This window comes from Crocuta crocuta, unplaced genomic scaffold, assembly GCF_008692635.1.
Source record: "Crocuta crocuta isolate KB4526 unplaced genomic scaffold, BGI_CrCroc_1.0 scaffold143, whole genome shotgun sequence".
Lineage (NCBI taxonomy): Eukaryota > Metazoa > Chordata > Mammalia > Carnivora > Hyaenidae > Crocuta > Crocuta crocuta.
This window is the reverse complement of record NW_027529175.1, coordinates 4,822,786-4,837,952: the sequence shown is the minus strand read 5'-3', so window position 1 is coordinate 4,837,952 and position 15,167 is coordinate 4,822,786. Positions and strand designations below refer to the sequence as shown.

Here is a 15,167-nt window from a genome sequence, read left to right as displayed (position 1 = left end):
CCCCCCAACCCCCAGGGCCCCCCCCGGGGGGGGGGGGGGAGCCGTCCAGGCTGCCACCCGCCCACGCTGCTCCATGCGGGATCTGAGCTACATGGGGTGCGTGGGGACCCTTGCACGTCCCAGGCTAAACCCCACGCGGCTTGCACGCTGGCTCCTCGGGAAGGAGCACCCGGGAGGGCCTGGCCGCTCGCCCGCCAGAGGCAACGGAAGGAAAGGACAGAAAGACCAGACGCGAGCGTTTGTTCCCAAGGGAGACGGGCGTCCCTGGCAAGTCGGCGCGTCTTCTTCTGCCTCACGCGGTGCCAGGTCGAGGAGACCCAGGAGGAGCCGCCAGCAAGTCGCCTGCGTGGCCAACAAGGAAAACGGCATCGAAGCCTTGTCCTCGATCGGGGGCGGGGGCGGGGCGCACCAGCCAGCAGTGCCCTTCCCGCAGCCTTGGCCTTGGCCTTGGCACAGGAGGCTGCAGAAGGGCCCGGCGGGTTGAAGCATGAGCTCTGTGTGGGGAATTCGCAGACTGAACGGGGAAACTGACTTTCCAGAACAAAAATGTCTTTTCTTCTTGGGGTGAAGCAGAAAGAGCGCCGGCAGGGGCTTGGCAAAGGAGGCTCCCGGCCCTGTCCCTGGGTGGTGCTGGGCAGGCGGGGGCCCCGCTCCCCACCTGGGTGAGCGCTCAGGCGAGGTCAGGGCCTGTGTGTGTATGTCCGTGTGTGTGTGTGTCCGTGTGTGTTCATGTGTGTGTCCATCCGTGTGTGTCCATCCGTGTGTGTGCGTCCGTGTGTGTGTGTGTGTGTGTGTGCGTGTGCGTGCGCGTGTGCAGGGCCAGGGGGCCGGGGGCCGAGTCCCTGCTGTCCTGGACGGTCTCCTTCAGCCTGGAGGCAGGACTCTCCCCGCAGGGGCTCAGAGAACAGGGCTCGGGGGGAGGGCGGGCTCCGCGCCGCCTGTTCTATTTCTCCTCCTAGAGCTCCCCACGGTCAACTCCGGATGGGCATTTATCGATTGCCTGCTGTATACCCAGGACACCTGTTGGTGCGCCCGCCCAGACCACTTTGCAAGCCGCCCCGGAAGACGGCGGAGCAGAGCAGGTCTGGAGCGGGCGCGGGTGTGGCCGGGCGCGGGGCCGATCGCTCACCTCCCGGGCGGCAAGGACACAGTTCAGGTCAATCGCCCTTGGTCACCCCAACACCGGAAAACAAACTGTTCATCTTCCGAGCGCCTCATGTGCTTCGCAGATGTATTTTGACCCCTGAGACTATTTATAAACACCAGGTGCCGGTTCTGCGCTCAGGGCCACGCACGTGCCCACACCTAGGGCCCCTCCGCCCCCTCTGGCCCCACAACCCCCCACAGTCCGCATGCGGGGGCCTGGGCTGGGCTCCGTGGGACAGACGCGGGCAGGATGCCGTCCTTGACTCCCGGGAGCTTTCTGTGGTGAGACAGACAGACAGACACACCCCCAGGCGAGGAGGGCGCGAGGCGGGAAAGCAAGGCAACCTCATTACTCTGGAGGCGGCCAGTCCAGCAGCCCGACAGCACCTGACGGGGGCCTGGGCAGTCAGAGAAGCCGCAGGGGGTGTCCCCACCCCCGGGGGCAGCCCCAGAGCTGGGAGCGTCCCCCCCCAAGAGGGGAGGGAGGGGCGGAGCCGCAGGAAGCGGGTGGAGGGCTAGGGGGGCTTTCTCTTACCGCTGAGAAGACAGAACACCCTCGAAGGAGTCCTCTGACCTCCGGAGACCCTCAGACGGGGCTTAAACAGCAGAACTTTATTCTGTGTCCGTTCTAGAGGCCAGAGGCCTGGGATCACGGGCCCTTGGCCTGGATTTCTGGCAGGGCCTCTCTTCCTTGGTGGAGACAACTCCTTTCTCCTTCCNAGTGCAAGACGCGTGTGGCAGAGCCGTCCTCGAGCTCTTGCTTCGGAACTTTTCAGGAGGAAGGTGTGGGGGCCACCGTGGGTTCCTGGGACCCAGGCCACCAGCCCACACAGCCCCTCCGTCTCACCCACTGGATCTGAGGTCAGGTCAGCAGGTTCCGGAACCTCCAAGGGAGAATCCATCCACCCAAGCCTCTGTCCCGGCCTCTGTCCTGACCTCTGTCCTGGCCTCCATCCCGGCCTCTGTCCCAGCCTCTGCCCCGGCTTCTGTCCCGGCCTCTATCCTGGCCTCTGTCCTGGCCACTGTCCTGGCCTCTGTCCTGGCCACTATCCTGGCCTCTGTCCTGGCCTCTGTCCTGGCCTCTGTCCTGACCTCTGTCCTGGCCTCTGTCCTGGCCACTATCCTGGCCTCTGTCCTGGCCTCTGACCTGGCTTCTGTCCTGACCTCTGTCCTGACCTCTGTCCTGGCTTCTGTCCTGGCCTCTGTCTTGGCCTCTGTCCTGGCCTCTGACCTGGCCTCTGTCCCGGCCTCTGTCCCGGCCTCTGTCCTGGCCTCTGTCCTGGCTTCTGTCCTGGCCTCTGTCCTGGCCTCTGTCCCGGCCTCTGTCCCGGCCTCTGTCCTGGCCTCTGTCCTGGCCTCTGTCCTGGCAGGCACTCCCTGGCGCTCAGCCCGGCCTCTGCCTCGTTTGTCCACAGGCTTCTCGCCACACGTGTCTACACTTCCCTCTCTTGTAAGGACTCCAGTCCTTGCGTTTGGGCACACCCCTATCCAGTAAGCCCTCACTTAACTGGGTCGTACCTCAAAGACCCTATTTTCGAATAAGGTCACATGCATAGGATCTGGGGGTACGTTAGGATTTGACCGTATCTGTTTGGGGTCACAGTTCTACTCACTGCGTGAACCAGGAGCCAGGCACATTGCTTTAAAGACATGATTCTCCCAACAGCCCCATGAGGCAAGTGTCATTATTGCCTCCACTGCGGAGTGAGGGAAACTGAGGTTCCTCGTGTGGGGGCCCTGCAGTTCATGCACTGACCCCTCCATGTAAACCTGAGATCGTGTACAGAAAGCCCCGGTCTAACCTTCTGCATCATGTTTCCTATGTCCCGATGTCGGGAAGCCTCAGTCGGTCAGTGAATTAATTTGGACACGTGGATTCTTCTCTTTTTCATGCTAATATTTTGCTCACTTGAATTAGATTTTGATTTTGAAAGCCAGGGATGATTAAGTTTTAAAATGTTATATCTGACCTGGGTGGCTCAGCCGGCTAAGTGTCTGACTTCGGCTCAGGTCATGATCTCGAAGTTCGTGGGTTCAAGCCCTGCGTCGGGCTCTGTGCTGACAGCTCAGAGCCTGGAGCTGCTTCAGNTGGGTTCAAGCCCTGCGTCGGGCTCTGTGCTGACAGCTCAGAGCCTGGAGCTGCTTCAGATTCTGTGTCTCCCTCTTGCTCTCTGCCCCTCCCCTGCTCATGCTCTCTCTATCTCTCTCCACTCCCCTCAAATAAACATTTAAAAAATTACCATAAAATAAATGTATCTGAAAACTTAGCCTTTGCTTTCATCCAGAGATGCCCTGATGAATGATGGTCTTGCCTCAGCTGACACGTCTCCTTTGCATGAGAAAGAGCAAGAGAGCATTGGTTTGGGAGCCTTTGGTGGCTCTTCCTGGCTGTGCACGTGAACTTGCAGGCAGATACACATGGCTCAGGCAGAGGGGGAAGCGGACACTCTCAACATTTAAAACTTTGGGGGACGGTTCTCTGGGGCCGGTCCTCACACGTGCTGTACCCTTTCCCTGTGATGCGCGAAGATGACGGGGGCCCATCCGCGAGGATGTGCAGAGCCTCCCTCCACAGCCCAGCTCTGCTGCTTTGTGAGCTGCTCAAGGCCAATCCCGCAGCCCCAGGACTCAGTGGACATAGGGGAGGTTGGTGGGGAAGTTGAGTTAAGGACACCGAGGGGAGGAGCTGTTGGGCACGTTCCATATTCCTGCCATCTCTGGTTCTGGACCCAGCCTGCCTCATACCCCCAGGAGCCGGCGTGGGCAGAGGCCACAACCCTCACACTCACAGATACGAAAGCGTCCGTGAGATTTTGCAACTTGAATCTTTGGTTGTGCGTGGTTTCAAATTAGAAATTTAATGACAAACCACAGGTTTATGCAGCCTTCCCATTAAAAAAATTTTTTTAATGTTTTATTTATTTCTGAGAGAGAGAGAGAGAGACAGCATGAGCAGGGGAGGGTCAGAGAGAGAGGGAGACACAAAATCTGAAGCAGGCTCCAGGCTCTGAGCTGTCAGCACAGAGCCCTACGCGGGGCTCGAACCCATGAACGGTGAGATCATGACCTGAGCCGAAGTCGGACACTTAACCGACTGAGCCACCCAGGTGCCCCAGCCTTCCCATTTTTAACGCATTTACTTAGCAGAGCTGACTCCCTATTTGGAACACAGAAGCACACAAATAAATACACACATGTGCGTGCGTGCGCGCGCGCACACACACACACACACACACACACCTGCAAGTGTATAGGCTGAAGCCTAGCCAGCAGTTAGCTGGATGAAACACCCGCTTTGGTGATTGCCCGCCCTGATGCAGGCCCTGGATTGGGTACTGGGCATTAAGTTGTGTGTGGGGGGCACAACACCCCTGCCCCTCCCCCTCTCCCCGCACCCAAACGCCCCACAGTTCAGCTGTGTTGCTGGTGTGTGTCTAAATGGCCGCCACCTTAGCCTGGAGAGAATCATCCTAGGGTCCAGGGTGACTCCTCCTTCCTCTTCTTCTCTCTTCCTCCTCCTCCTCCTCCTCTTCCTCCTTAGGAGACAGGACATGTGAGGAGCGTCCGAGGTAGGAATACCCTCAGGAAAGCAATTGTTTGGAAACTCTTCACTGACCGCAGTCAGGCAGATATTCAGAACTTCCCAATTCACGTGTTTTCTCACAGACGTACCTTTCTCACTCCTCCCTGGTTTGCAAACCTTGAATCATCTTCTATTCCCCTCCCCAAATGAGTAGTTATTGCAATTAACACCAGTTCATGGCACCTCTTCCTGTTTTTTTCTTTTGTTTATTTATTTTTGAGAGAGAGAGAGACAGAGAGAGAGAGAGAGAGAGCAGGGAAGGGGCAGAGAGAGAGACACACACAGAGAATCCGAAGCAGCTCCAGGCTCTGAGCTGTCAGCACAGAGCCCGACGCGGGGCTCGAACCTGTGAGATCATGACCTGAGCGGATGCTTCACCATCAGAGCCGCCCAGGCGCCCCCCTCATTGTTTGAATAAAGGTGTTTGTTTCATTGTTATAAATGTTATTGATTACTCGTAACTCCTTAATTACTAGTCTCACTGGCGTGGCTGTTGAAAGATTTGTACCTGTGTCCTCCCCAAACAGATGCCCGTATTTCAGCCTCCCAGCCTGTGTTTTCCACCAGCAACAGCAGTCGGCCTGCTGGCCAGTGTTTTCTGGGCGTCCTTTGCAAGCCCAGTAAGCCTGCAATGTAGCGGGTAGTGCACCTGCTTGGACTTGGGTCAGTCTCCATTGGAAACAATTACTTAGCAGCCATGTTTCCTTGGATAGGTCACTCCATGTATGTTGGCCTCAGTTTCACATCTCTACAATGGGGTTAACAATAATTACCTCCTAGGGTCTTTGTGAAGGAATAAGATGATTAAAATAAGAACCCATGAAAGCCCTTAGCATAATACCTGCCACTTAAATATGCACACATTCAATAAACTCCCCTATTATTTTTGCTGTAACTCACATTGTCTGCTATGGTACCTGACGCATGGTGGGTGCCTAATAAATGCTCCTTAATTTGGAATCTGCAAGCTCACGCATGAAGCAGGGAGGCGGGGGTGAGTGAAACAGGAAGTAGGACGCCATTCTGTTCTGCTGTTTTGCCATTCAGTTAACTAAAATGGGAGAGAATAAAAGAGATCTTTTTTGAAAGTCCTTGGAAGTTTTCAATGAACTATGGGGAAAAATATGCTGACTGCGTGCATGAATAATTGAGCTCCACTTTCTACGCCTGCAAACACAGGCCACTGGCGAGAGCTGGCGGCATCTCAGGAAAAGGAGCGCCGAGGTTGCAGGCCGCACTTCCCACTGTCAGGGCCGGAGGGAGACTCCGACGCCCACCCTGCCGCAGGGGAAGGGACGTGAACTCTAGCAAGGGCCTGGCCGCCGGGTACGACTGATTGGAAGAATCGGGCGGAGCCTCGGTGCTCCCTCGTGTGAGGAGGGTTAGGACTCTGAGCACAGTGAGTCGGAGACAGAGGTGGGACCCCACAGATAAGCTAAGGCTTGGCTGAGGAAGGAAAGGGAGCGCGTCCCTGTCCTGGGGCTCCGGGGTGGGGGGTGGGGGGCGGCTTTAAACCGCAGAAGGTCTGGAGGCTGAAATCAGGGTGTTAGCAGCAGGGGCTGTGTGTCCTCCGAAGGCTCCAGGATGGAGTCTGTCCGACGCCTCTCTCAGCTTCCGGGGTTGCTGGCTGTCCCTTCCGCTCTCTGTGTCTGTCACCCCACGGCATTCTCTCTGAGTGTGTCTCTCTGCCATTTGCCCAATCATGGAAGCCCTGCCCTCAGCCTGGCTTCCTACCCGCCCAGGGGACAGAATCAAGGCAGAGCTCAAGCAGGGTCTGTCCCATGACGTCATGGGTGGGCCACCAACCTTCGCATCCCGTTGCTATTTAGCTCCCGGACTCCAACCTTACTGGGTTGCAAGCACTTTTAAAGAAAATTAAGCTGCATAAGATGATTTACTGCCCTGTCAGGTGGGCCTGCCGTGTTCTGTGAATCCTGAGAGACGAGGGTCAGCCACCCCCGGGTCTTCGGCTGCCTGGCCCACAGTTGGGCGATGCCCGCTGCCCGCAAAGGCGCAGCCAAATGAGTGGGCTCGGCCTGGCCGTGGTGAAGGGGCCGCCACACCTCTCCTGGGCCACATCTGAGCCCGTGCTTGTAGACTGTAGGACGCTTTTTTTTTTTAATATTTTTATTTATTTCTAGGAGAGAGAGAGAGACAGCATGAGCAGGGGAGGGTCAGAGAGAGAGGGAGTCACAGACTCTGAAACAGGCTCCAGGCTCTGAGCTGGCAGTCAGCACAGAGCCCGACGTGGGGCTCGAACCCACGAACAGCGACATCATGACCTAAGCGAAAGTCGGACGCTTAACCAACTAAGTCACCCAGGCACACCTGTAGGACCCTTTTTAATAATTAATTTTAAAATAATAATAATAACAGCAGCGATAGCAAGGGAGCACCTGGGGGGCTCAGTTAGTTGAGTGTCTGACACGTTAATTTTTTTTTTAATTTTAGAGAGAGAGAGAGAGAGAGACAGCGGGGAAGAGGGACAGAGGGAGAGAGAGGGAATCTCAAGGCTCCACACTGACGTCGGACTTGACCCCGCGAACCATGAGATCACGACTGAGCTGAAATCAAGGGTTGGGCGCTCAACTGAGTGAGCCTCGGAGGCGCCCCAAGCGTCTGACTCCCGACTGTGGCTCACCCTGTGATCCTAGGGTCGTGGGACCGAGCTCCGTGCTGGGTTCCGCACTGAGCGTGGAGCCTGATGATAGTCTCTCTTTGCCCCTCTGCCCCTCTCCCCGACCTGTGCCCTCTCTGTAAAAAGAAAAATAATAAAATAATAATAATGATAACAATTATAGGAAGAATAAGGAAAGCAGGCACTGGGCTGGGGCCCACCCTACTCTGGAATGGCCGCACCTTAACTGGATCACATCCACAAAGACCGTATTTACAAATCAGGTCACATTCTGGGGGTCTGGGAAGGATGGGAGTTTTGTGAGGACATGTCCTAACCCCATACAAGGAGGAAAATGACCACAGACCTCACTTGCCCCTGCACTAGAACCTTGGCACTTGATGGGTCACGTCACGTCCTCCACACACACCTGGTGAGGGCGTGGCCTTAGCAGCCCAACCTCATCATCTCTGCAACCTCCCCTCCCCCAGTCCCGATCCCGCGGCGGCACACAGCCAGAAGCCGGGTGCTGCCCGGCCCCCGCCTCTCTCTCTCCCTCCCCCCTGGCCTGCTCACCTGGGTCACCTTCACCCAGCCTACCCTGTGGGTCCCACTACTTTGTTCCGTCATCGATAGTGTCCTGTTCCAGCCACCGGGGGTGGGGACCACCGTCCCCCCATCTGGGACAGCCAGTGGCTGGCAGGTACTTGCCCCGAGCCTTCACAGTCCCTCTTCTCGGCCCGTGAGGTCAGGAGCCCCTGTGAGGTCAGGGCTGCCTCCCAGGTGTACTGTCTGCACTTTGGGGTCCCGCTGAGCCCCGGACAGGCACCCCTGTGTCGTCAAGAGCGAGGCGCTCTACTGACTCGTTTTATGTTCCCGCCGGCATGAAGTGCACGCTCTGCAGCTGCCTACTGAACGGGCAGCCCCTGCTGTCCAGGAGGAGAAAGAGAGACTCGGAGCAAAGAGCTGACTGTGCGCATCCAGCCAGGGTGGCAGCCAGGCTGCAGAGCCGCCCGACCGCAGCCGGCTGGGCCGTCGCCCCTCTGCTCCCTCTCAGAAAAGACAAGTGCAGGGCCCTAGAGGGACATCGCGGGAACCCCATCCTCAGCCTCCCGGGGAGCCAAAGTCCAGGGCAGACCGGGGTCAGCACGTCAGGGAGAAGTGAGAGTCGCCGAGCTGGACTTGGCGCTCTGGACCAAACCTGCAGCTGCCCGCGCCACATCCCACCCGCGGGCCCCAGGCGTCAGCGTCCCGCGGGGCCACCGCCCTCCCACACCTGCCTCTCGGCCGCCCAGCCCGCGCCGGGCATCCTCGTTGGCCTCGCAGCTCAGACAGGCAGCAACGTTTTGGAGCCTCTCGTCCCTGAGCTCCCGTCCACTCGGCCTCCACTCTCACTGCCCAGCTCCTCGCGGCACCTGCCTCTCCCGCCGGTGCCCCCCAGGCAGAGCCAGGTCCAGGTGGCTGCCCGTGTCTGAACTCGGCAGACGCTGACACAGTCAGAGCGCTTAGCCCCTCCCCGTCGCCTGCTGACTGTCCTAACGCTTTGAGGAGGCGTGTGGCTGCCGCCTCCACTCCTGGCTTGTCTCTAACGCCCTGTGGCTGGGCGGATACTGCCCTGCCCACACCACCCCTCTCACCTCCCGCCTTCCTTCTGTGCATCCTGAAGCTTCTACTGTGATCTGTGATCGTCTGCAAGGCTCCAGCCTCAGGAGCGGGTGTGGGGAGAGTGTCCCCCGGGGGTAGCCCTCCAGCAGTGATGGGCACCGAGCTGGGGCAGAAACACCCCGGGTCTCTCCTCTTGAGGAGGCCAGCTCACGGGCGAGGTCCAGAGTCGCCCGGTGGAGCTCAGCGGCCCGCCAAGGTCGCCCACTCCTTAACTCACCCCGCTCAGGCTTCCTTCCCCCCCCAGGTCACTTCCTGTGCCCGCTGGTGCTTCCTGGGACCGCCCTCCTGCTAAACTCCACTCAAGTCCAACTCAGGGCCAGCTTCTGGCTTAGACCCAAGTTTAGCCATGACCTCTCTCCTCTCGGCACACCTGCGCCCAAACTCGCCCGTGCATTCGTCTCTGCATCTAAGTCCTCACTGGCATCCACCAACTAGGTGACCTGCAGGTTGCCTAACTGCCTTGAGCCTCAGTTTCCCCATGAAGAGTGGAGGCAACAGCAATACCCCCCTTCCGCCCCACCCCCCGGATGTAGCAGGGGCAGTGGAATGATGGCGTGTGAAGGGAGAATAGGAACTCCCTCCTAGGTGCTCTCCAGCCCCTGTTCATACAGCTCGCCAGTACCTATTTTGGGCCCGCCTGTGGGATGGTGGGCGAGAATCTGTTATCCCATCAGACTAGGAGCCTCTAGAAAGATCCACGTCCCCGTAGCTTCCAGGATGACGCCCCAGACGTGCTAGGTCCACACGTGATGCCGTGAAATGAAATCCCATTTTTCCTCCCTCTGTTCCCCATCAGTTACTCCCCCAGGTACACGTTGGCTCTGCCCGTGGAGGGAAGGACCAGGCTCAGGCTCGGGGGCAGATCATGAAAAATACCTTTCACTGTTACTCTGCAGAGAGGTCCCAGGGTCAGGCTCACTGCTTGGCCAGAAGCCCGGAAGTAAAAACATCAGCGAATGTGAGAAAGAAAATCAGAGAAGCAATTCCACTCTTGCGATGTCGTGAGTCTTCTGGGGAGAAAGGTGAGAGGGAAGCAGGGCTTGGCTCACAGTGCGTCCCGGGAGGAGTTTCACTCCTCCTTATAAAGGGCATCCGACCTATGTGTGCAACATATTGACTCATTCTCAAAAGAGAATTGAACCTCTGACTTAGAATCTATGATGTGGGTGTGAAAGTACTAATTAGGAAGGTTCTGCTAATAATCGGCACTTTGGGACAGAAACATTTTAGGCGGCTCCAAGGTCAGGGTCCTGTGACGCATCTCATCGGTCTCTGCAGCTCCTGTATTGGGGCTCCGGGGGTCAGGGCTGCAGCTGGGAAGCCCCTGTCCCTCCCTGGCCATTTTCTCACCTGATGTTCACATCAACCATTTTCACCAGGAGAAACCCAAACTCCCAGAGGTGAAGCCAGGTGTCTATGATTTCTTTTCTTTTTTAAAAAAAAAAATTCAATGTTTATTTATTTTTGAGAGAGAGAGAGAGAGAGAGAGAGAGAGAGAGACAGTGCAAGCAGGAGAGGGTCAGAGAGAGAGGGAGAGACAGAATCCAAGGCAGGTTCCAGGCTCTGAGCTGTCAGCACAGAGCCCAACGTGGGGCTCGAACTCATGAACCGTGAGATCATGACAGGAGCCAAAGTCGGATACCTAACCAACTGAGCCACCCAGGCGCCCCCTATGATTTCTAACTCCAAGGATGATCACAGACGACGTGCTTCCCCGCCCCCTCCTTCCCCCAAGAGAAGCTCTCCCTGAGGCTGTCAACATGGTGGCCACTCCTATCGGAGAAAAAGAGAAAAGGCTAAAGATTTTAAACACCCGGGACCCCTATGCCCCTCATCTACTACTGGGACTCCCAACCCCAGGGGCCAGAGAGCTTTCCTTTCATACCTGCTCTTCTCAGATTAAGAGCTGAATTCAAATACAGGACTCCTGACATGTAAGCCTGGTGACTCTGGGATGTGAGTTCACGTTGTGGACCTTGATTCTCTCCCCTGTAAATGGGCATGATGCTAGCACGTCCCAGGGCTACTACAGAATCATCCATTGCGTGCGCCTGTGTGTGTGTGTGTGTGTGTGTGTGTGTGTGTGTGTGTGTACTCAGTCAATGCTGCCACTTGAACATTCTCCACAAGTGCTAATTTGTCTCCTTCCCTGCCCAGCTGCTACCTTGCCAGTTCTGACCCTCTCCCACCCACTCCACATCTCCACTCCCCCCTTGAGGGCTGACGGCATGGGGCAATGGAGCCGTTCACTGGGGCAGAGGCAGAGGAAAGGAGCTACAGATCCGCGAGACAACACAGGACCTATAGTTTGCTAAGCGCGTACTGTACCGTGTACGCAGAATTCTGTCTCGGCGGTAGACCTTATGTTCAGTGCCCTTCTCACCACAAAAGAAAAAAGTCAATTTTTAAAAAGTTTTAAATAAAAGAAGCCACCGGAGGGGCGCCTGGGGGGCTCAGTCGGTTAAGCCTCCGACTCCCGCTCAGGTCATGATCTCACAGTTCCTGAGTTGGAGCCCGGTGTTGGGCTGTGTGCTGACAGCTCAGAGCCTGGAGCCTGCTTCGAATTCTGTGTCTCCCTCTCTCTCTCTCTGCCCCTTCGTGGCTCTCACTGTCTCTCTCTCAAAAATAAATAAACATTAGGATCGAGAGGCAGCTGGAAGTGGGGGGGGGGTGGCCAGAGGCGGTGGAAGCATCCCCGGTTTGGAATCAGATGGTCCGGAGTTTGAATCCTGCCTCCAGCCCACACTGGCCAAGATCTAAGACAACTATTTAGCTTTGCTGGGCTTCCTTTTCTGACACTGAGCAATTACATCTGCCTTTTTTGGGGCGTACATGATGATGTGGCAAAATAGTCCAGTTAGCCTGGGGTAGGCACAGCGATGGGTGGCCCGTCCGTGCTGGCTCCTGCCTCATCCTCTCCTTCCACAAATGCCCAGGGAGCCTCAGCCTTGGACCAGACCCTCCAGAACCTTCCCTGTCTTGTAAAGGGGTGGTCCCCTGCCCTGCGGGCATTCACTCAGCCTCCAGGGGAATCCTGTTGGTGTTTGAAGGAATTTGGGATTATAGGAACCAGCCGATCTCTGGTTATATGATCCGTAACATGGAGACCATTCATCTTTAGCTGACTTAGCAATAGGTGTAGAGTTTAAAAATGCCTCCCGGAACAATGTAAGTTTCGAGACTCCTGGGAATATCTGTATTTGAAACAAGAATGTCAAATTATAAGGATGCCCTGTTGGCTCAGTTGGTAGAGCGTGTGACTCTTGATCTCGGGGCTGTGGGTTCAAGCCCCACGTTGGGTGTAGAGATTCCTTAAAAGTAAAATCTTTTAGGGGCACCCGGGTGGCTCAGTTGTCTGAGTGTCAACTTCAGCTCAGGTCATGATCTTGTGGTTCATGAGTTCGAGCCCAAGATCACGAGGCTGTGAAGGGCTGGACCCAAGTCTCAAATCCAGATATTCAAGCTCCAATCCAGGCCTTTTGATTGCAATGCAGGTAAAAAGAGACGTGGACACTGGGATGGACCGTAGACACTGCTCATTTCTGTGGCCGTTATGAACAATCCACCTTTCCAGAAACGGAATGTATTTGGGTTAGCATTCATTCATTCATTCATTCATTCATTCACCCCCTCACTCACCTACTCATCCGTTAGGCACCTACATGGCTCCAGGCACATGTCCTTCAACATACTTATACCATGTTCTCCTCACAGGCCACATTCAGGGCTGGCTCAGGAGCCAGTGGGGATGAAAACAATGACCTCTGTTATGGGACAGAACACCCCCCCCCCCCAAGCACGTAAGCTCTGTGTGGTGCATCCCCAGGGGAGGGGGCTGAGGGGAGGAGAGGATACAGTTTACTTGCCGAAATTACAGCAAGTTTCCCAGAAAAAGCATCCTTTGAGGTGAATCTGAGACGATGAAGAGACTTTTTAAAAGGTAGTTTATGAGGGGGGCGCCCAGGGGGCTTAGTCGGTTAAGCATCTGACTCTTGATTTCGGCTCAGGTTGTGAGTTTGAGCCCTGCATCGGCTCTGCACTGACAGCATGGAGCCTGCTTGGCATTCTGTCGCTCCCTCTCTCTCTGCTCCTCTCTTGCTCTCTCTCGCTCTCTCTCTCTCTCAAAAACTAAACTATAAAAATTTTTTTTTTAAGGTAGGTTATGAGGGAAAGGGCATCCCACGTGGAGGGTGCAGGGTGGGAAAGGCAGGGCGGCCTGGGGTGCGGGACGTCGTCAGAGGAGAGTGTGTCCGCAGTGACAGCACAGAACTCTGCACGTTTGAAGCAGAGAACTTCAGCCTTGGTTTTCTGCACGTAGCCAACACCGTCGTCGTCAGAGGGCACCCCAGACCTGAGCCTTGGCTGCTGGCTCAGGAATTAGGCAGCTGCGGAAATGACAGAGGGCCAAGCAGACAATCACTACTGGGCCCTGAATTAATTACCAGAAACTTGCAGACAGCACCTCGAAGTGTGCACAGCAGAGAGCACGCTCGTCCAGCCAGCACCTGCCTGAGCGCACGGATCATGGACAACCTGAGCGTCCTCTCTGTTGATTTAATTACATGCACGGCCAATGAAATGATTATGCATTTTTAACCAAGAAGCCAGTGACATTTGCAGAGATTACGGTAAGAATGTCTCACGGGCATCTCTCCCTGGCTCTCAGAACACCGCTCCCCTGGGCAGCCCACTTACCAGGCTGCTGTCCAGCGCAGCCAAAGCACGAAGAAGGGAGGATGCCATCCTGAATTGGCCTAAACCCACAGTGGAAGGAGCCAGAGCCTCGTCAGGGTACCCAGAGTCCCACCTTTTGGTTTTGCCTTCGGTGACCTTGTCAGCCTGGCTGGTGTCCCACCAAATGGATCGTGACCACGTAAACACGTGTCAGTTTTCCGTTGGATGACAAAACTCACAAGCTAGCCAGCGATCGGTCACTGGGTTCTTCCTAGAGGCTAGCTGCTGGGGTCAGAGAGGAGAGGCCCGTGGTATGTGGGGGCCCAGGGGACAAACACAAAAGTCGCGTGTGGCACAAGCCCTAACGGAGGCCAGAGCAACACTGGGGTCCTGACCTGAAAAAAAAAAAAAAATCCTGACAACTTCTGGCAGAAGAGACCGGAAGCCCGTTGGCATATGTTGAAAGGGACGTTTGTTTATGGTGTGTGCCTCGGTGTTTTTCGTAGGGATCGGAAGTTACGATGATTTATCAGTTTAAACGTTTACTTGGAAGACAACNGACGAGGAGACACGAACCGCCGGGCCGTGGGCTGGGAGTCTTGGAACACGACCTCGGCAGCCGCACTTATAACTGTTTTATGTCACATGGACCCGGCGTGTTTACGATTTTTAACAACAGCCTTAAAAAGTCCAGTGACATCTGTTGAGAGTTTAATTGTGAGTGTAAAAAAAAAAATCATTAAAGGCACAGCCAAGAGATCAATTCCCTTACTGTTGAAACAACACGGTGGCCATCAGGCGGTGGGGGAATCCGGCGACAGGACTAATTGAGTAGAAGCGCCAGNCTCCCCAAGTTGCCGGGATGGAGCTGCAGAGCCGGCCCGAGGCGCTCGCCGTGGAAGTTGCGCGCCACCAGGGAGGCGGCCGGGGTCCCGGGCCAGGACTGGGGGGGCTTCAGGGGCCCCAGCCCGGCGTCCTCTCCCGCGTCGCGGGGTCTGCGGGGCCGGAGGTGCCCAGAAAGGGCTCCTCCTGGAGCCTGCTCCCGGACGAGGCAGTTTGTACCTGCTCGGCTGCCCCCCACCTCCTCCCCTCGGGCTCCCCCTCCCCTCGTCTCTTGCAGTCTTGCACAGTTGGGGGGGGCTGGAGCCCGTGGGACCTGAGCCCCGCGTCTCCTCTTTCTCCACCAGGGGTCTGGGGGCCAGAGGGGGCCCCTTCGTGAGCCTGCCCCAGGGTGCTTGTGTGAGAGTGCGGACCGGCCCCCACCCCGGCGCAGCACCGCACAGTTTGCAAAAGTAGTTTCGGGGATTGCTGCCCGGGCCGGCAGCGGCGCTGCGGCGTGCGCGTGTGTGTGTTGGGGAGATTAGGACGCGACTTGAATATTTATGAGCTTTGCTCGACACGGACTCGCCGTGTTTACTTGGCTCTTTGTTCCTCCCCCCTCCCCTGACACACAGTCACACTCACACTCACTCGCACACGCAC

At 56.5% G+C, this 15,167-nt stretch overlaps 2 protein-coding genes and 1 non-coding gene across 3 annotated transcripts in view; 2 read left to right on the top strand and 1 right to left on the bottom strand.

Annotated features, from left to right (window-relative positions):
- Positions 1 to 6,048, bottom strand: part of FAM118A (family with sequence similarity 118 member A) — a 246,590-nt gene extending 240,542 nt beyond the window's left edge. The window contains exon 1 of the mRNA XM_077757896.1: positions 6,043 to 6,048. The gene's annotated coding sequence lies outside the window, so the exon portion shown is untranslated. The remainder of the gene's footprint in view (positions 1 to 6,042) is intronic.
- Positions 6,049 to 12,240: 6,192 nt separating this feature from the next.
- On the top strand, positions 12,241 to 12,313 carry TRNAK-CUU (transfer RNA lysine (anticodon CUU)). The gene has a single exon. It is a non-coding gene; the product is annotated as a tRNA-Lys (tRNA).
- Positions 12,314 to 14,547: 2,234 nt separating this feature from the next.
- PHF21B (PHD finger protein 21B) overlaps positions 14,548 to 15,167 on the top strand; it is an 84,790-nt gene continuing 84,170 nt past the window's right edge. Inside the window, exon 1 of the mRNA XM_077758008.1 lies at positions 14,548 to 14,598. Within this exon, the coding sequence (XP_077614134.1) occupies positions 14,548 to 14,598 (51 nt within the window). The remainder of the gene's footprint in view (positions 14,599 to 15,167) is intronic.